The sequence below is a fragment of the Vidua macroura genome, chromosome Z (assembly GCF_024509145.1).
Source record: "Vidua macroura isolate BioBank_ID:100142 chromosome Z, ASM2450914v1, whole genome shotgun sequence".
Classification (NCBI taxonomy): Eukaryota; Metazoa; Chordata; class Aves; order Passeriformes; family Viduidae; genus Vidua; species Vidua macroura.
Window position 1 is genome coordinate 17,014,523 of NC_071611.1, and position 21,224 is coordinate 17,035,746.

The window sequence follows — 21,224 nt, forward strand, 5'->3', positions numbered from 1 at the left end:
TCTGCAAAGCAGAAGGAAGTAGTTTGAAAATGCATTTAGCCTTCCATTTTGCCTTTCATCATGAAGCAAGTCAAAAAAGCTCACACTTTTTGGTATTCTCAGGCAACATCAGCAACTTTGTAAAACTGAATTATTGCACAGTCCTCCTGTCTTGAACCTTATCACAATCATCATTCTTGACTCCAGCCAGCCAAGACTGAAACACTCTCACTGGCTGGTAAGGGGAATTAAGACTTGAAGAAGGCTATTTCCCAGATGTGTCACTAAGCACTGTAACAAGGAGCTGCAGACCTTTCCACTGGAGGACACAGCGGTCTGCAGTAAAAGCTCTATTCATGAGAGGCAATTCTAGTGATCGTGAGAAGCTACAGAAATCCAAACAGGCAGTGTATCATATACAGAAAGAAGGAGCTGAACAAATTAGTGTCCACCTCAAAAGCCTGCAAACTATAAACTAAAGATACTAGGTTAAAAAATCATGACCCTCATTTTCTGTCTCTTTTTTCTAGCCCACACTATGGGACTGTCCTTGGAATGCTACTTTGTTCCTTACCTGGCCCCAGGAGGAGGCTGCCCACTGAACACAGGGCTGCCTGTTACAGCTCTGTGTGTCCACAGGGTGCTTGGACACCTGGGCACAAGCCTCGTTGGACATTGGGACAGAGCTGCCTTTCGCTGTCAGGCGCTGGCATGTCACTCGCCGCGTCTGTATGCCTCCACCACAGCTCCGTGTGCAAGGAGACCAGGATGTTACCATCCACCTGTGAGAGAAAGGAGAACAGGTCAGGGAGCAGGCACATGCCACTGTCTGCAGGATCCTTGGCATCAACTGGTCTTTGTCAATTGGACCAAAGACAGGCAACAGTGGGTTGGCTCATTTAGTGTCTCAGCTACCCATAGTTTTCACTGGAAGCTGTTCAGAAGATGACATCTGAGAAAACTGCAAATTGTTCATTAATTTACCTTTCTCAAGGCTCTTTGGGCCCAGAATTAATTTTCTAGCCCTTAAAGCTGTTTTTAGAGGCTTAGTAAATACTTGCAGCCCTGGCACAGGGGTTGGGCAAGTCTGCTCTTACACCATGGTGCCATGGAGGCCTTCGTCACAAGCTGCAGTACAATGCTAGGACTAGCCCAGTAGCTCTCCTTAGTAGGTAAAACTATCTCTGTGTAATTGCTGGAGTTGCTCACAGGCCACTTCAAACTTGTGAGAGAATAACCAAAAGCCTGCTGCGTCCTGCTGGTGCCTGCCTCCTCTGTTGTACCCCTGATAGCTGGCATAATCCAGAAAAGCCTGAACATTGCTCAGAACAGTTAGCCCAGGGAAGGAAGGACACTGTTCTTCTTTCCTCTAAAGCTCAGACCATGCACTTACCAGCTGAGGCTGGTGCTCTGAACCTCTGTGTACTGGCATTTAAAAAAATCTAGTCTATCTAGCTGAAAGGCTCTAAATAACAAAAACTAATAGTCTAATGCATGTTGTCATTGTAAGGATCATTAGGTGAAACACTTGTACAGTCAGGCTTGGGAAAGCAAGAATGCAACTGATTGTTAGTTTTCTGAATAGTTTTATGGTCAATCCAGCAGTTTGCTTCATTAAGTTTCTGGATACTTGGCAGGATTTGTGTGGTTTTGGGAGTAAAATACTGCCTATCACGTCCCTCACCAGCAGTGTTTATGATTACTTTACAAAATAGGCAACAGGCATTCTCCAGTCCCATGGAGAGACATCCGTTTCTATTTCTCTGTCTTCTGTGGGTGATTAACTCCAGTGGTCTCAGAAACAAGTATAAGCAAACATATTCCCAACCTGGAAAACAAGAACACTGGTACTTTTGTGCAGTTTGGTGTGGTTGAACCTGCAATTTCCGCACTGCTTATAAAGCTGTGGTCTGCATGTCAATCAACTTTTATTTCTAAGTTTACATCTCAGCAGTTTCTCAGGAGCTGAGGGAGGATTTGGGGTTGTGTTACAATTCAGGGAAGGTATAAAAAGACATAAACCATTCCCATGGAATTTATTGTCAACAGCAAGGAAAACTGCTGCTAATGAGCATGTTTCATATTTCATCACATCTCTTTTGGCTTCTTTCTTTTGACTCAGCTAGCAACTCAGAAAACATTTGTCTGCAAAGAAGAGTAGGAATATATTTTAAAAGGTAATTAAACAGAAACTTGCAATATGCCCAAGACACAGCAAAAGTGGTGAATCTGGCCACTTCTCATCAGGTTGCTTAGTACCTCTCCTTGCCTCAGCTTAAACTGTCTTTTTTTAATACAAGTCCCAAATCACTGTTGAATGAGTGAATGTCCATTGAATGAGGGAAATTGTATTAAATTTCTCTTGAGATGCTCACTACTTTTAAGTGTTTGTATACTGAAACATAACATATCCACACTGGAAATAAGGGAGAGGAGGGAGTAACACCATGAAAAATATGGAAAAACATGTTTACACATCTCAGTTAAGGAGATACTGAATTGCAGAAGCAGGACATTTTTAATATGGAAGGAGCATAACACTATACTGACTTTCTGGATAAGCTCAAGACATATTCTTCTTTGCACCAAAGGGTGTCAAAAAAAAAAAAAAAGATTTTGTGAGGAGTGAAGTCAGAGAATCATTTATGTTGGAAATGACCTTTATTGTCATCAAGTCCAATCATAACCCAGCAATGCCAAGTCCACCATTAAATCATGCCCCTAAGCACTGCATCTACACATCTTTTAAATACGTCCAAGGATGATGACTAAATCACTTCCCTGGGCCAACTGTTCTAATGCTTGACAACCATGATGAATATTTCCCTAAGAGCCAATCTAAACCTCTCCTGATGCAGCTTGAGGCTGTTTCCTTTTGTCTTGTCACTTGTCACTAGGAAGAAGATGCTGACCACCACCTTACTACAGCCTCTCAGGCAATTGTAGAGAATGGTAAGGTCTCCTGGGCCCCATTTTCTCCAAGGTAAACCACCTCAGCTTCCTCAGGCACTTCTCATGGGACTTGTACTCCAGAGCCTTCACCAGCTTCTCTGTCCTTCTTTATTGTAGTGAGGGGTCAGAAATTGGACACAGTAGTTGAGATGTGCCAGAGGAAGACCTAGGTGTAGCCAGAAGTTTTTCAAGCTGTCCTGGCTCATTTGTGCATAGCAGTAAGTGACAACCAGGGGACTACAAGGACAGAGAATTACAATTCCAAGGCAATCACAAGCTAGCAAAGTCCAAAAAGAGGCAGAACTCAGCCTCCTACATGCCCACTAGATCTGATGAGATGTGCCCATTTTACAAAAGATATTTTCACCCTGCTAAGGGAATTCTTTGCAGCTGCATTTACAGCTACAGTCCTGCCGGTATTGATTTTCAAGCAGCAAAAGAACTCAGAATAAAATAATGAAATAGCTGCTAAACTTAGTTTCTTGTCTGATATATTGTTGGGGCAGACTGCTATGAAGCCAAAAAAGAAATGATCCTACAGGTCTTGGGTGACAAAATTTCCATGCATTCAGTACTCAGAACAAGCATGAAATTTATAACCAACATGGCGTGTGACCCAAAACATTGCAAGCTGTGAATTCTCTTTCTACCTTGTACTGTCAAAATTTTCCACTAATATTGCTACAAAATCCCAACTGTCTGGATTTAGCACTCAAAAACTCCCTTTTAGCCATGACTTCTCCAAACAGGCACCAGAGAAGCTGCAGTGGTATGATGACCCACACAAAGAACTCTTCCAGCACATCTTAAATGCATGTAAGGTATTTTCACATAAGACAGACACACCGTGAAGGGCAGTCTCTTCTGTTGCATGCGATGGGTTGCAGAGATGGCTTGGGTGTCTCTCCGCAGTAGGATGCATTGACTTCGGCCCCATCCAGTAAGCACCTCAGCTGGGGCAGCTGTAGCCCTCTGTGGCCGCAGGAAGCTGAACAAGATGTCAGTTTGTCCACCGACCACCGGTACTCTGCCAGGAAGTGTGGGAGAGGCATGTTAACAGTAAAAAACTGACAGCAGGGGTTTAATTAGAAAGGAGAGTGTTGAAGATGTTCTCCAGGATGAAATACAGGGATTCAGTGAAAAGGAGATACCTACCCTTGCAAGGCACCTGATTCAAACCCCTGACTGCCTTTGGTGTAACATACCCAGTTTTTTGGTGCCTAGAAGCATCAGGCATAGAAAGCTAATAACATGGTATGGCAGTTAAGTGAAGCCAGATGCCAGTGAGCATCTGTATTTTTAAAGGTGTGTTATTTAATGAAGATATGGTTCGCTGCAGTACCCAGCAGTATCTATGACTCTATGATCTTGAAACACTGTGTCTCTTAACCAGATAGTTTACACAGATCATTTGTCCTGAAGATAAATCTGGGAACTGCAACACACTCAAAATTTTATAGCAAAATTGAAGGAAAAGTTAAATTATTCACCTCTTCATCACTGACAGTTGAAGCAATGAAGGCTGCATATTCTGTTTGAACCCAGCTGCACCACAGTGTTCTTGTGGCTTTATTGCCTTTGTCTTACTTCTAGGAGATCTCTAACAAGAACAGTTCCAGATCTTTTACAAGTGAAGGGTTTTCAATGAAGAAGAGACTGTGAGACAGTGACCTTCGTGTATTAATACAGGGACTTCTGTTTTAAGGGGTATAAACTCTGCCACATCTGTCTTGAATTTCTGGACGAGAAATTTGTTGAGGCTCAGCATCAGCAGAGCTTGAATCAGGAAGGTGTGTTTCACGCTCAGCAGGACAGAAATATCTGATGTCATTTTAGTAAAGTACAAGCTAAGACACTGTAAGGTACTCAGTAGCTCTGCAAATCTATATCCATGGCAAGAAATTGTTAAGACATCTTTTTCCTGATATGCATGGTGATGGTTTCAGAGGGGAGAAATTCAGGATGAGGAAGGTAGTACAGGGAAGTCCATGGTAAGATCTTTCCAGGGTGAAATGACTGAAACTGAAGAGTTACCTTGTATAGCCAGGGTCATAACTTGTGTGAGTGAGCCAGCTTCATTTTGAGCAAGGCAGCTGAATTCACCATCAGTGAAATCACTGACATTGAGTATCTTAAGAATCCGTCCTCCTGCCAGGAGTTGATGTTGCTGACTGAGAGGGTCACCAGAGTAAAGCCAGGTGATGTTCGGGGTTGGATGCCCATCGACAGCACAACCTAAAAAACACATACATGAGAAAAACCTGCTGATTACGAAACCAGGTACATGCTTTGAAGTGGTCAAAATTAGGGGAAATAGTCGATTCTGTCCCATTTTTTCCTCATTTTCTCATAATAATGAAAAGTAATTCTGTGATAAGGAATACCTTCTCATCATCCAGAATAAATTCCAAAAGTCAGATAGTCTGCAAATTGGAAAATCTCTGATTAGTTTGGAATTATTTATATCAGACCTTCTAAGGTTTCCACTATTTTTGATCATCCTCTGTCAGAACTCAAGGTGTCCCTCAGACACTCTTGGATGTTCCGGGTCCAGATCAGAAGCATTTGAGACCCTGGCAGGCAGCCGGAAACCCCTGTGGCTTTGAATTTGATCCATGGAACAATTTACCAACCTTGCAGGAAGAACAAGAAATCACAAAAGTTTAGATATTATAATAGAAGTAGTCACAAAGTGAAAGGAAGGATTTTTGAGTGCTGTACAGGGGGGTTTTAGGCCTTGTACAGAGGGGTCTGAGTTTTGTACATGGGGGTCAGAGGTTCTAAGATGGAGGGATTTGGGCGTGCCCTGTGCTCCTTCTTTCTCCTTCCTAACCTCCGTGTTCATGGTGATGTTGGCACTCACAGATTGGTTTAGAGTAGAAAGTCACTCTTCAATATAGGTGATAGGCATTGGGGAAAAACCATAAACATTTAACACGTAATGTATGATATAAAAGATGGCACCAGCCCTTGGGTGGGAGAGACGGAGAGAGACAGAGACAGAGACAGAGACGGAGACGAAGAGAGACGCAGAGGGAGAAGGAGTCAGAGAGAATGCCAGGGAGTGTGTGTGCCTTGAGATAACATGCAATAAACTACCTTGAGACTGGATGACTGAAGACTACTGAGTCTTTCTTTGAAGGCCTGGGTTGGAGGAGAGACTTTACCACCTCCCAGGGTCACCCCAAACTGGGGGTGAGCCCCGTCAATCCTCATTTTGGTATTGAAGAAGGTGGGATGGGGGGGTTATAAACCTGGCATAAATTCAAGGACCATTATTGAACATGCAATACAAACGCAACTTGGTCTCCAAATTTCCTACATAAGCCACAGGACCACCTTCCTCTTTCTTTTTCTTAAAAAAAAAAAAAATTAATGTTTATTTTTTGTGTTATATTAAAAGTCAGAAAAATTTTTTTACACAAAAAAATCTGTTGAAAAACCAAAAAGATAAAATTGAGCCTTTACAGGTTTGGTTGGCTTGTGGTTTGTTTGTTTGTTTCTTTTTTTTTTTTTTTTTTTTTTTTGGTCACACCAAAAACAGCAACTAAAAAAAACCCTGATGTTCTAAAGCATTGTGTGAGGTCTATGGATCACCAGGACAGATGATGAGATTTAAATTCTCAGTGAGTCCTTTGCCTGTTGACCTGAAGGAAGTGTATCTACAAGACACTTTTTACTGTGGTTCTCATATCAGCTGAACACATTGGCAGTTTCATGATGAATTCCAGGAAATTTGTAAGATTGGTATAACTTGGGAAAGCCAGTTAAGTTGTCTTGCCTATTTCCTGGGGAAAAAAATTAAGAATGAGGTGATTTCTGTAGTGTAACCCATCCCCACCAATTGCAGGGGTGAGGAGACAGAAATGCTGTATGTGAGGGATCGCATATATCTCTAGGACTGCTTCTGGTTTAGGCTTGTCATGCACTGCTATAATTGTCAATGAGACATGGAAGGTCTCTAAGTTTCTGCAAATGCAATCTATTCTGATGGTTAGTTGATTATACTGAAGCTTTATATTGTTTTGTTTGTATTATACATATGTGCCTGAATGACTATATTGTATACCAAATCCCTTCTGAAAGAACTGTCCTGTATAAACAAACATAAAATATACATCAACTTTCACATGAGCATTGTTTAAAAGAAATGGGATAAAAAAAGGAAGAGTATGAATTCAAAATACTAAAAATAGAAGACTCTTCTAAGATGAAGGAATAATCGATCAGCTGATATTTCAATACTGCCATCTCCATGTAATTTGATTACTATTTATTATTCACTGAGACAAATGAAGATGTGAATGTGAAGTCTCTGTAGCTGCACTACACAATTAACAAATGCTGCAACATGACATTTTTGTTACTGCTCTTCCTTCTATTCTTGTTGGTCCACCTGAGGAGAACCTTAACTAACATATACTGGGCAAGTACAGTGCCTACAACAAAATACCATTGTCATTAATCTGCTCAGAAAGGTTGAAGAGTTGAATTTCCAAACATCATTAAGACCAAATCCTCGATTTAAGGGACTCATTCCTTTGCTTAGAAACCTTTGTGACCCTTTTGAATTTGGTTATACATGTAAGTTACACTAGGGGATTGGGCTACTGTAGTATTTACTTCTGTGCCTTTTGCCATCAATCATACCTCCAACTACACAATTCCTATGACAGAAGATACTCTCTTGCCCAGGAAAACTGAAGTTCTCTTGCCTATAAAGCAGAAGATCTCAGACAAGATGGAAAATGCCAGTGGTGACCTGTTGTATGCCCCAGCCATTTTCATGCTGAGCGGTAGATCCAGACACTGGGGAGAAATTGTCTGCCACTCAGGAGGATAAATATTGGGGCTCTCACTGATGCAGTGGGTACAAAAGTCTTTGCTAATCCCCTGTTGCTGTCAGACCTTGCCTGTATGTACAGTGGGGAAAGATGTGGGCTGGATACAGCTGCCTGTTGGGACTCATTCACTCTGTGAAACTGAGTATTTCAGAGAGCAAGGGCTCCCTGGCAACAGACTGACACATACAGAGTAGACTCTGCAGTCACAATGACAAAGTTGCACTGGAAATGAACTAGTAAACGCAGATAAATGTTTAAAAATAAGGAAAAAGGGGCAATAAAAAAGCAGAAGGACAGAGTGCAAACTGCACCCAATGGTTTCACCTCTTCCTTTTTTTTTTTTTACTTGTATTTATAAGGGTGAAGATACTGCTATTTGTTTTAATTTCATTGGCAAGATCTAATACAGTTTTATCCTTGGCAGTTATCTCTACTCAGCACTCCCTTCCTGACAACAAAGACACAGCATTCTCTGCTGCTCATTCCCTTTCCTTATTTTTGTAAGCTCTCTATTTATTCCCGCTGTTTCATATTTTTTCCACTTTTGTGCTGAAAAATAACTCATGCAATTTCCAAGATACTAATTCTCAAGTAAAGGAGTGACATGAAAGACTTTAGCCTTGTTGTTTAAAGGCTGTCTAAGTTAAAACAATGGAAGACAAAGGAATATAGAGAAAATGGACAAATTTAAAAAGTGGCTCTATGGCTTTTGCCTAGATTTTTCCAATTTTTTTGTAGTTTACTTCTTCTTTAAGATTAGTGTAGTGATTTCCACAGGTCAGCATATAGCCATGACAATTAAAACAAGCATGCTGTGAGTCTAGTTTTATTGTTTGCATCTGCAAGAGTCTGCAGACCGTAAATGCAGAAAACAGAAATGTCAGCTTGATGCTACACACAGAGGAGATGAACCTGAATTCAGCATGCAGATGGTCTTGGTTCATGCTGTTTTTCTTTTAAAAAAATATTGTTAAGAAAAACAATATCCCCTTTTTAGTACTATTTTACTAGTCTAATATAGTATTTCTTCCTCCAAAATGTATATATAAAAATATTAGGCTAAAGGAGCAGCCAGTAATCAGTTATATGGGGGAAAACTCCCCAAAGCTATTGCCTAGATATGCACTACCAGTCAATAATTATTACTTAACAGTAAAACTTTACTAATACCTATCATTCACATTTTACAAGGATGCATAGTCTATGGGATAATATTTTATGCATAGTGAGAGCTAGAGTACAATAAAATCACATGTTCCATCACTATCTCCTTCTTATCCTCCAGGAATAACTTTAATATCATTTAATGCAGATTACTAATACTTACTCTCTATTTCCCCAATCCCTGTGGACATTGACTGTTTTATCCTTTCAAAGCTCAAAACCCATGCCTATAATGACTAAGAAGGAAAAGCTGTCTTTGTTTCCAGACAGCACAGCTATTGCAGAGCTTTCAGGTATTGGCACCCATGGGAAGATGATCAGGGAACACATTTTTGGGACTGTTTTGAGCAGTCAAAGTTCTGGTGTGAGAGGGCCTTTCTCCTTCAGTCCTTAAGCAGAGAAAGAAAGTATTGCCTTCATCCTCCCTTCCAAAGATTACTGTGACTTTGAATTAATTCAAAGCCAGGATGAGCCACTTATGTGCAAAAGCTGGAGATAGGAAAAAAAAATAAAAATGTCATCTTCTGGTAGGGAAAATGTTAATATTTCAAGGATAATAAGGAAATATTTGGAAAGGGAAGACTGATGTTCCACAACAACTCTTAACAGTTTCTTGAGAGGAAGAAATAAATGGATACTCCAGGCCAAATTCAGCTCCCCATTACACCTTTGCAACAGTTTCTGAATGACTGTAGCTGCAGACAGGCTCTGGGCTAATATGCTAAGACTAGGAGAACAAAATACAAAACATGCACCACTTTTGCACTTTCAGACCCGATAAAAACAAGTGCAAAGGCTGTTGATTTTAGGATTCCTTTTCTTTTTTTGGCAGCCTGATACTGTATAGAAAATAATGGTAAAAATGCCAAGTGAATTTTGCAAGTACTAAATAAATTTACAAATGTAAATTAAAAAAATATATATCACTGCCTTTAAAATAGGTGTCTATTCTTAAAATATGGATTATTTTCATGATTTCATATTTGTCTAACATATCTAAAATATCTCTCTAATTTACTGTTAACAGGATGATTAGCCCCAGGAAATGTTTCTAATATTTATTAAAGATGGAATCTGAGCGAAGACTTCAGGCCAAGATCAGGTAGTTTCTTCGATTTTGTATTTCTGTATTATTTTACTGAACTCTAACAGAAAAGAGTTGTGGACCATAATAAATGGTATTAAAGCAATAAATGTGATGCTCCTACAGGACTTGAAACATGACAGTATTTCCACTCTAAACTCTACATTCAAGGAAATAAAGTATGCTTTCAAAACCGAAACCAGATTAAGGACAAAGTGAGGAACAAAATGCTTTGAACAAACTGTAACGAAGCCACATATCAATCAGAATAGATACAAGTTTGGTGCTGAACTAGTATGTTTTGGCTGACACTGTGTTACTGTGTTCACACTGTGTAGGTGATTACTGGTAGTGAGAAACAGTTCCCCCGTTTCCTGTCAGGGCTTATTTTCTCCTTAGTTGACTGAAATGAGAAATGCACGTTAAATGGAATAGAGTTAAAATTCAATTCCATCCTGTATCTAACATAAGGATGAAAAATTGACAGGATGTATTCAGCTTTTAAACCAAAGGAAGGTAGGTAAGATCATGTCTGAAAGTTACATGTATGTAATACCTGTTTTGCTGAAGAGGCAAAACTAAGACACATATCTTTGTAGTTTCTCTTACGGGGAAAGATCTTTCAATATACTATAAAGTGACAGACACTTGACTGTTTGCTATTATGCAAATTGTTTCTCATTGCTTTCACACACTGAATGAAATAAAATTTATAAAAAGCAATGGAATCTGAAAAAAAAAACCAAAAGAAAGAATTAATATTTGTATAAATATAACTTTTACTTATAATTTTTTAAGGCAATGCAAATAACATGAATTTATGCTAGACAAGGAAAACCATATATTTAGAAATTCTTGAAATAAGCCAATTGAGTTGATAACAGTAGCCCTTAAAAAAAAAAAAGAAGGCATTTAAAATAACTATTTATGGCTGCAAAGGTGCAGTTGAAACATACTATACTAAATATATGACATGGTTTTTAACAGTTCTCAAAACACCTCAGTTGGTTACCCAATGCCACACACATTGCTGTTATTAGATATCACTTACATAGCATTGCAAATATACATGGTATTCAACAAAAATTGAGTCAGGCTCATTCCCAGCCCCACACTGGTTGTAAAAAATGTTCCCAAATACACAGACACATGGTGGGCCCATTAAAAAGCAAGGGAATTTTCAAGCTCTGGTAGTTAATACTGTTTCCTAAAACTTAGTCTGACAACAGAAATTCTACACACTGAGAAACATGTATTAATAAGGACTGTTCTGAATACAATCTGCAATGGCAAATCGAAAAACAAAGCCTACAGTAATGGATACAGCATACTCAAATGACCACCTAAACTAACTTTGACAGGTTTATTAAGTTCATGACAAAAATGAAAAAGGAGTTGAACTGTAAACTTCTACCCCACCACTGCCACAGCTCCAGGTCTATGGATCACCAGGTTAACTGTCCATTTATGGGAAAAAATAGCAGTCAGATGAGACTCATGGAACAAGCACTGAACAACAGTACAGCACAGGGAGTTCAACAAAAGGCACAGCAAGAGCTGGCAATTACCAACATAATGCAATTACCAAGTCAAAAATGTCAGTGCTGCTGTAGAAGTTTTTCTGTATTTCAAAACCCAATATAAACTTGCTACATTTTGAAATAGCATCTCAGGTGGCACTTGGAAAATAAAAAATGCAGAGCAGGGGAGGTAGAAGGCAGACAGGTTTGGAAAAGGCCATGATGCTTGCTCTAGAGAGGCTGTAACTTCTGTCCTTCTGAGAGATGTGAGGACTGTCATAGAGGAAGAGGTTGCTTCAAAAATTGTAATCAAGAAGCCCGTGAGTCAACATGTCAGAAATCCCATAGTATTTCAAACTCACTTAGCACTTACTCTAGAACAAATCAAGTTTTGCAAGAGTCTAAAAGATCTTTTATGTGAAGGAAGCTGGCAGACTGAGACGTCTCCATATCAGGATACCCTCAGCAAGTCTGATACTACCATTTACCCACAATGATTTGTCTCAGTGGAACTCCGCATTACTTTCATAAGAAAAAAATCTAGGTCAGTGATTCAGGTAAAGATTAGAGACAAAAGATCAAAGGCTGCAACTCTTTCAACAAACTCAAAATTCAGCAGATGTTGCCCCAAAGGCCAGTGTTATTATTTTATATGGAAACATTTTTGATCACTACTACAGATCAGTGGTTGTCAGATTAGATAATTCATGGCACAATATAACAGGCAGGAAATAACTCAAAGCAGCAGATTGTCTAGAGGACATCACTCTTTTGACCCTGTGTTCAGAGCTTAGCAGTGGCTGGACTAGTGTCTGATTGCCTGAAAAACAAACACTGTTTTAGTGTAGTCAAAATGTTCAACCGTTCAGAGGTATCATCATGTAATTTTTAACCCAAAATGTCCACAGTGTGTATATGCAAAAAAAAGCGCAACACATTTCAATGCAATGCTGCAGTGTAGTCTGACATAGTCTGCTGTGCTCTGATGTAGAAGGTAGATGCTGCAACACTCTATGAATTTTATTTATACAATATTTAGGATGCAATTAATGTGATAATATGTGATCAGGCAATTAAATGCAAAGATAATGGCATAATCTTGATCTTAATTTTAATTCTAGTCTTTACAGAAATGTCATGTACCTACCTGGGAATTGTCACACATATAGTGCCAAGGCAGATTTTTACCAAGACAAAAATTGAAAGGAACAGATAACACAATTAAAAGGACAGGGTATCCCATGAATGTACCTGGTACTTTATCCTCATCACACTAGACATAATGTTAATATCAAATAAAGTTGCTAAAAATATTCTTTAGCATTAGAAGTTCTTTTCAAACATGATTTATTACAGAGAATGAGGAGGAAAAAAATAACATGCAAAATAACTTCTCAGATAGTCATGTTTTTATCTGAATACTAATGCACAGCTTCTACAGCTGTCTTTTTCCTTAAGGGGAGCACAGATGCCAGTTTAGCTGTAATTACTCACAAATTTTCTTTTGGCTGGCTTTGTACAGATTGCAAATTATTTTGCATTTCTGCTTCAAATTTTAATACAGCAATAATTCCCAAATATAGGAAAATGAAAAACAGGATCATGGTAGAGATGGGAAGAACAAAGGGGAATTACAAGAAAACATACTTTCAAGAAGATATACTCTTGCTCTTGAGTATATCACCAAACATTGAAAGAAATTTGTACTGATGAGATCAATTGTGTTCATTGGGATAATTTATTACTTTTCACACTGATTTTTGAACAAGTGTCAGTCCTGTGAGAGCCAGATGTCATGGCACAGTACTTAGCAAGCAATTGCAGCATTAATTTCTCTGGCTCTGCTTGAAAGAGTTTGATCCTGGCATTAGTCTATCTATCTGATCTGGTTCTTCTCCTAAAGTAGTCAGCTGCACATTTGGCTCACTATAATGCACCCAAGAACATGCAAAAACTTCTAGGTTAATTTTTCTGTCTGCTGTGATGTCTAGATAACCATTAAACCTACTGGCAAGTACTAGTCAGGGGTTTGAAGAGATCCCTTCTGAAATAATAAAAAAACCTGACCCACAGCCTGAATTTTTGGCTTTGGCTCCAAGGCAGTTGGACCTTTTAAATAAGTAATTTATTCATACTCAAAAGGCCATTGCAAGCAAGGTGACTCTTTTTTGATTCTGCTGTCTGGGTGATCTTCCGGGAACCTAAGCAATTCTACTAGAAAATGAGTGGGATATGCTACTACCAGAAAAAGAAAAATGAGAAATACAGTAAATTTGGTACAGAGAAATCCTTTGTATCTTTTAAGTGAAAAAGGTTTTGTTATCACTTTATCTTAAAAAAAGCTGCAGTTGAATATTGATATTTGCAGAACAAGTCTTTGTTGTGCAGCTGGTCATCTTCTGAAGCGGTAGTGAAATTGGCATCAAAGCTGCTCTAATTCTGTGGTCATCTGGGATAATGTATAAAACCAGAAAAAAAACTGCCTTTTAGGACTATGTTTGCAGTGCTGACAGTAAAATCATGTTCAAATTTGTGAAGTGAGTAAATATGGAAGTAATCAAGGAGAACACAATAAATATGGTGCAGCAATATTTCCTTTTTTTCTTTTCTGGTCATAGAAAAATACACTTTGTGATCTAATTTCACAGTAATTTTCAGTATCCCTTACAAGTAAGGAGGGATGGGAACCAGACTTCAAATAATTGCCTAGGCTTTTCCCCGTTTATTCATATTATCAGATTCCATAAAGTAACATTTTCCTTCCGCCCTCTTTACTTCAGTCTGAAATTTTACAGGGAGTTCTACATGTTCATATTCCTAGAAGTATTCATTTCTGAAACTGCCAATGTTCCTTCAAAAATTCTCTCTTAAATATAACTAATGTATAGATGTCAAAGTCATTAAAGCTTCATATTTCACTGTGCAACACAATTACAACACGTTCAGTGTTCATCAGTGCTGAAACAAGGACATATTTTAAAATCATATTTTGTGTCTTTTGCCAAGTCTGCTGATTATTGGTCTCCAATAATAATACACTATATTTGAGAAGTTGTAGTGAATCTCCCTGAGGATTTGTAAGATCCTTAGTTTCCCACGGAATTATATTCAAATACAGGAAATAACAAGCTTGAACCCAAATGAAAACAAATATTCTTGATAGGCCCAAAGCCTTTTCCGCAGGAGTGTTAGATGTCAGGAATATTGGATGCTACAACCTTGTTTTCTGCCAATATTAACATTTACAAAGCTGAAGACTCATGGAAATGTGTCTAAGTATTTGTGTAAAAAGATTAATTGATACTTGTAGCATTGATAAACTACTGAAAATACATGACCGTAGGATATTCCTTTAATTCCAAAAGATAACACCAAAAAGTAATCAGAATTGACAGAGACCAAATGGTCATGAATATTTTTAAAATCCAAAAATTCTTATCAGGTGACAAACAAGACACTTTTTCTGTGGTGAAAAGAGCAGTGTTCCTTGTAATATTTTCATCACCAACATTCAGGAAAACTGTAATCAAAATTTAAAAAGTCCCAATGAGAGACACATTAATAAGATTAAGATCTAATGTGAAAACTTTCCACGAAACATAAATTTGTGTCACTTCAGAAGTCAACTGTGTTTTATCTTATGCACAATGTAAAGTCTTTGTGTGTGTCCGCCATGAGCCAAGAACATCAGAATGTGCATGACAGTCTGTGGCTCATCCCTGACTGTAAATTTGCACTACCATAAAACCAGAAATATTTCCAAGCTCATGGGTGTTCTCTGCTTTGGACATAGTCCTGTGCTTCAGGTGTGTGATCTGCAGATAACATACAAGTGACTACTACACGACTTGACAATGAATATGAGGACTGGGGAAGACTGCAGTACTCTGCACATATTTTCAATATTTGTGAAGGAGTAGGGTAAGCATCTCTCTGTGCAAGCTACCATCTACATCATGCTCTTCAACTGGATGATAAGTTGGGCCTAGAAAGCTGGCTGGAATCTCAAAACTTTAGAAGCAAAAGAAGTATATAAGATAAAAATATTGCTGACTCTGTTGGGCAAGGCATCGGAAACAGATAGTTTCCTCTGCTTTTATTGTGAAGGCACATAAATGACTTCTCAATGACCCTTGCAATGAGAAGGAAAACCTCCAAACCAGGTATCTGTGTTATGACACTGATCTTTATCTTCTGCAGCTCCCCCAAAATTTAAGTAGAAGAAACCCACAGCAGATGATTCCAGACAGCAAGTTAATAATTTTAGATGGTTGAAATGATGGTGGAAGCATTGCACAAATCCACTTTGTAAAATACAGTGTATAGCATGTATAATAAACTGGAAGTTCTATCTATCTCCTTGCAGCTCAATTTATCAATTTTTTAATATTTGATACAGCTGTTAATTTCTAAACAAGTTTTTGCCCGCAGCTTTAGACTTCCATTGCCGTATTAAAATTTCTATTTGCATTTTTTAACCCCCAAGGCATGAAACCAGTGTTTAGTGAAGTTTTGACTCCCATTTTTCTTAAACTCTGGCAAACCCATGCATGACTTTAACCAGGTTTCTAACATAATTTTTCACCTTTGTCTTTAACCGTTGTCTTTCACCTTTTCACCATTGTCTTTAACTCCTGTAAAATAAAATGTTTACTCAGAGCTCACTTATCACTCCTCACATTTCACTCTGTTTCTTTGCACCGTATTCTGTTCTCTTTCACTACTAAACAATTACTCATATGCCTAGATTTCAAAATGTATGTCTGATTGAAGGCCTTTTGAGTCCCAGGAAATACCAGTGCCTAACAGTAGCACAGACAAGGGATCTCACACATAGCAATTTATATACCCAAAGTTCTTTTATGGGACATCCAGACAATGTAAAGCCAACACCTCAACATAATAAATTATGAAAGACTCAGCAGGATTAAAGTTCATTGGGTGGGTAGTAGAACAGAAAGAATCAATGGACAATTTTCTAATTGACTGGATAGCCCATTCCATGCTGACTTTTTGCTAGAAAAAATATCTCAGAAGATTTTCCTAGGTTTGAATACTAACAAGGTTCAAATTCAAACCAGTAAAACTCAGTGAAGTTGAGGGAACTGCCTCAAGAATTAAACTGGTTTGCTATTTTGCAATTAAAATCCATGTAATTTCCTTGCCCATGAAGTGAAACGGCAGAGTACAGAGCGACATGCCCAAATGAAATTGATCAGGATGTGGTTGTATACAGGCAGTGCAGAAAACTCTTTATCATCAATTACTTCTTTTAAACAATAAAAACTGCCTGAAAGTCCTAAAGTCCTCTTTTTGGAAATCTGAGAGGAAATGGATGAAACAGGAGTATGACCCAGTCTTAAATCAGTGAGCACAATAAAACCATACTCAAAATGATTTATTCAATGCCAATAAATACCTATGATATTTTCCCCACTGAGGACTATTTCAATGCAGTTTTTGTGCAAGCAGAAATGTAATCCAGAGCTGCAGGCTAAAAGCCATTGCAAATGTATGCAGATGTATGCAGATACTTGGAAGAGTAAACCACACAAAACTAAAAACATAAATAGAATGTCTCCATTGTGAAAATAAAATCTTAATATTGCTATTAAATGTGAGGAAAGGATGCTTCGGAAGTGCAGAGATATATTAACACTCACATCACATCACCTCTGCAGAACCCTTGCTAAAAGTTTCAGATCCCTACCCCTAAAAGGAGAAAAGATAGTTCTGAAATTGTAGGGCTTGACAAGTTTTCATGATATGCAGTAAAATGTTCATTAGGGAAGCTGTTTGCCTATCTGAGCCTGACAATTAACAGAATTTCAAAGCAGCCTGTGAAATGAAATAAAAAATAAATATTCCCTGAAATTTAGAAACGAATGAGAATCTCTTTGCAAACAAATCACACCCACCGATCTGAAAGGAGTTTACAGGAGTTTACAGTTTACAAGAAGAACTTGCTGTGGGTAAAGAGGGTAAAGCTATATGGAAGGCAGAAAAGGATGAAAAGAAGAAAAGCATTCATTTGGGATGAATGATTCTTTATATGGCTTCATGCAAACACTGATTGTGTGAAATAAGAAAGAGAAATGAACAGATTAAAACAGAGAGCTTGCAAGATCAAAACATGAAGAGGGGGATAGGCAAAACTATGGGAAAGGCTCTGAAGAAGGATATACAACATGAGTAGCAGACATATGGCAAGGCAACTACCCAAATGTAGAAGAAAAATTAAAACAGAGCCACCAATGTCTCTTCTTTTAGATCAAGTAGCACACTGGTCTGCTGTGTCTTTGTGCTGAATAATTGCCAGCCCTCCAGGGCAGGAACGACTTCTTACAGGGTGCTATATATATATATAAAGGGTGGCACTATGGAGCCCTTATTCTGCATGCAGCTTTGGACTAATTAAAATATTTTCTTTTTAAAAATGGATTTCTGAGGTCTAAAAAGTATTTGGCAGTGATTATGACTCACAAGAACCCATTGGTTTGATGTCTTTTGTCTCAGTGCCCATGTCTGGATAATCAAATCCTTAATGTAAAGGTTAACCACATGCGTAACTGTAATATAAACTCTAAAGACTTTAAAATCTAAAAATCTTAAAGCACTTGACTTACCTATGAGAGCAGAGCTCCCTGGACTGACAGTCAGTTTTGTTCCTGAAGGAGAAGTCAGCACCGAATGGGTGCTGGGCCCAGCACTGCTAAGCACTGCTGTCAAGTCTTCTAGGTAAGGAAGAGGTCGTGGAGGCTCTGGTAACAGATTGGGAGAATGAGCAGCACTATAGCAGAAAACATCTTGGGATATAGACCTCACTCCTCCTCTCCCCCTACCCCACCCACCTCCCTCTCCCCAGATATTGCTACAATTTTCACTGTGATGCAACATTGCCATTTCAGAGGGGCAGATTAAGCAACTTTGGGTAACGATTGAAAGTTTGCCTCATGTTAAGTAAGGTGCTGGAGAAATTGTTAAAATAACATCTGTATCAATGTGACCACAAAATTAAAGAAATCATCTCTGAAGGTTACCAGAGCATTCTGGTTGTCCCTATTCATATGTGACAGAGCTATATAGTATGAGGAGATACATCAGCTTGGAAGAAAAACCAAATTTATACAGCATAGAAGCCAAATCAAATGTTCATGACAATTAGTGAAAAACTTTTAGTGTCTGCTACAACCTGGATCAAGCCCTAACTAAATATGGTTATAATGCTGCCAGATCCTGTTAGGCAGAACTCCAAAGGCTAAGAGTTCAAAGCTCAAGAGGATCAGTCTATGCTGAGAACTGCAGGATTTAGTTGTTTACTAATCACAATGCTATTTTAAAAATTGAGGTAATGCTTAGCATTCCCAATTCTGCTTGTCATGAAAATGATGTGATATTTGATCAAAATGAATACTGGCTTCATCCCCTTTCAACTAGATCATGGTGCACATTATGCAAGTTTTCTACTGCTGACAGCATTCAGCACCAGGAGTACAGGTCAAGGATGCCTGAACTGTGCTGTTCCATCAAGGAGCTAAAAATGTAATTTGCTTACAAACATAAGCAGCTTGCATAACTCACAGTAGCTTGCCATCTTTAAAAGCTAAGCCAACTATAATGATCAGAAAAGGATTTAGAGATCATCTGGAAGTCTTTATTTATAGGCTGAAACTCAGCTGATTTTTTTTCCAAATTATTTTTTTAGACTGAGATTTTAGAGTCAGTCTGGATTAGTAGTATAAAGGTTTGAATCTTCATTTTATTATTGTCTGTGAAAATCTCACTGTTATACATCCTCTGGAAGCTCACTAGTTATGAAAGATGAGAGCTGTAGTGGATGGTCTAATGCTCCAGTTGTGGGGAATAATTTCAAAATTTGAGACTTCACCACCAAATGCACTACTAAAGTACTTAAAAAGCCTGTCTGGATCATTCATCTGCCAGGCACACAGAAATTATAGAACATCAGTTACTAGGGTAGGAAACGCCTTTCCCACAATTCCAGTTCCCACCAGGTACCACTTCCACTCACATTTCACAACTGCCACTCTCTTTCAAACCATGCAGATGGGCTTTCTGCCTGGTGTTTAAAAACACAGGGCAAAGTAAAATTCACCATTCACAGAACTTGAGAGATACTTTTTAGAAGTGCACTGGTTTTATGCACCTTTGTGAAGTGGATCAGGATCACACAGCCTTGAACGGAAAGACTGCTCAGTGGAGACAGAGCACTTCACAGGGAAAAAGTGCCACCACTCTAATTTTAAGATAGTCACTTTAAGATATGGTTAATAAATGCTTTTCTTACCTAGCAAGTCTGAAAGAGTTAAACTGAGTATCTTGGAACTGGGAGGGGCAATCCCTGTTCTTAGACATTTTCTCCTTATCCACTTTCCTTTTACCACCACCTTGCTTCAGCTGATGCTGCCCAGAGTACAAACGGAGACTGATGCTTTTCTTAGAACACGGCTGCCTGCATGCCATTTCCTCTTTCCACAACAACCGATTAGTTCTGCCATCTGGATGTGCCAGTAGCCATATTAATGTTGTTGTTAGTCCAAAATACCAAAATACCCTGGACTTACCAAGAACCAGCAGCTGGGAGCTTTCAGTTACTTCCCCATGAATATTGGATGCCTTGCAGGTGTATAACCCCTGATCTGATAGAGAAACATTTGCTATTAAGAGCAAACCATTATGCACATGATGAGTAGAGGACAGCTTGACCTTGTTCTTAAACCAAGTAACTTTTGCTTCAGGAACACCTGGAAAAACAATGGCAAAGTGTAACTAAAACAAGTAAGTATTATAAGGCAAAAAATACTTGTAAGGCAAATAGTGGAAGAAGAGATGAGAAGTACTGAGTGAAGGCTAAAGAAAAAGGGGAAGGAACAAGGAAAATTTCATATGGCCACAGTCCTTTAGAGCAGTGACACAAATAAAACAACGGAATAAATACAGAGACAGACACAATTAATATGCTTCTTGCAGGCAGCTACTCAGTCCTAGTCTAGAAAGGCAGATTCCTTTACACTTCACTAACAGCAGAAGAAACAGGGGTTAAAAGTGAGATCCCCTTAATGTTGAGGTATTGCTATTGAGTCTGAGAAAGATGCACTCTGCCTACAGAATGTTCATCAATGCTACAAAAACATTTTCCTAATTGTATTTTACAAGTGTGCCCTTCCCCTGTCTTCAATGTTTCCACACTAACAGGAGATTTGCAGGTACCACTCTTCCTACAGTTTGCTTTGGGGAAGATGAGCAGCGTATGTCAATGTGCAGCAGTTTTTGAGCTCCCACCTCCAGTGACACATGCAGCCTCAAGATGGGAGGAGGAGGCAGCCAGCACAGGCATGAGCAAACACATCATGTCGCATCACTGCCGCAAGGGGTAGCAAGAGCATTTCAATCAGCTTTGCTGAGTAACGGCAGATGCCAGAGGACAGAGGGCTGAGTGTTTCCCTTACAGAAGTATCACAGAGACTCAAAGTCTGAGAGGTGCCAGCTGGAAACAGAACTCACTTTGCTGAGCAGGCAAGACTTTAGGTAGTGAGTAATTACCCGAGTCTATTCTTCAGCTTTCCCCTCCATCAATGTGCATGTATCCAGCACAAAAAAAAATACATGGAATATTAGTAAGCAGCATTGTGTAAGTCAGTTGAGATAATTTTGCTAAAC

At 38.8% G+C, this 21,224-nt stretch overlaps 1 protein-coding gene across 1 annotated transcript in view; it reads right to left on the reverse strand.

Moving 5' to 3' along the window:
* ADAMTSL1 (ADAMTS like 1) overlaps positions 1–21,224 on the reverse strand; it is a 400,259-nt gene that overhangs the window by 7,637 nt on the left and 371,398 nt on the right. Inside the window, exons 23-27 of the mRNA XM_054002970.1 lie at positions 20,129–20,308; positions 18,170–18,304; positions 4,966–5,166; positions 3,778–3,958; positions 554–761 (exon numbers count right to left, since the gene is read on the reverse strand). Of these exons, the coding sequence (XP_053858945.1) occupies positions 554–761; positions 3,778–3,958; positions 4,966–5,166; positions 18,170–18,304; positions 20,129–20,308 (905 nt within the window). The remainder of the gene's footprint in view (positions 1–553; positions 762–3,777; positions 3,959–4,965; positions 5,167–18,169; positions 18,305–20,128; positions 20,309–21,224) is intronic.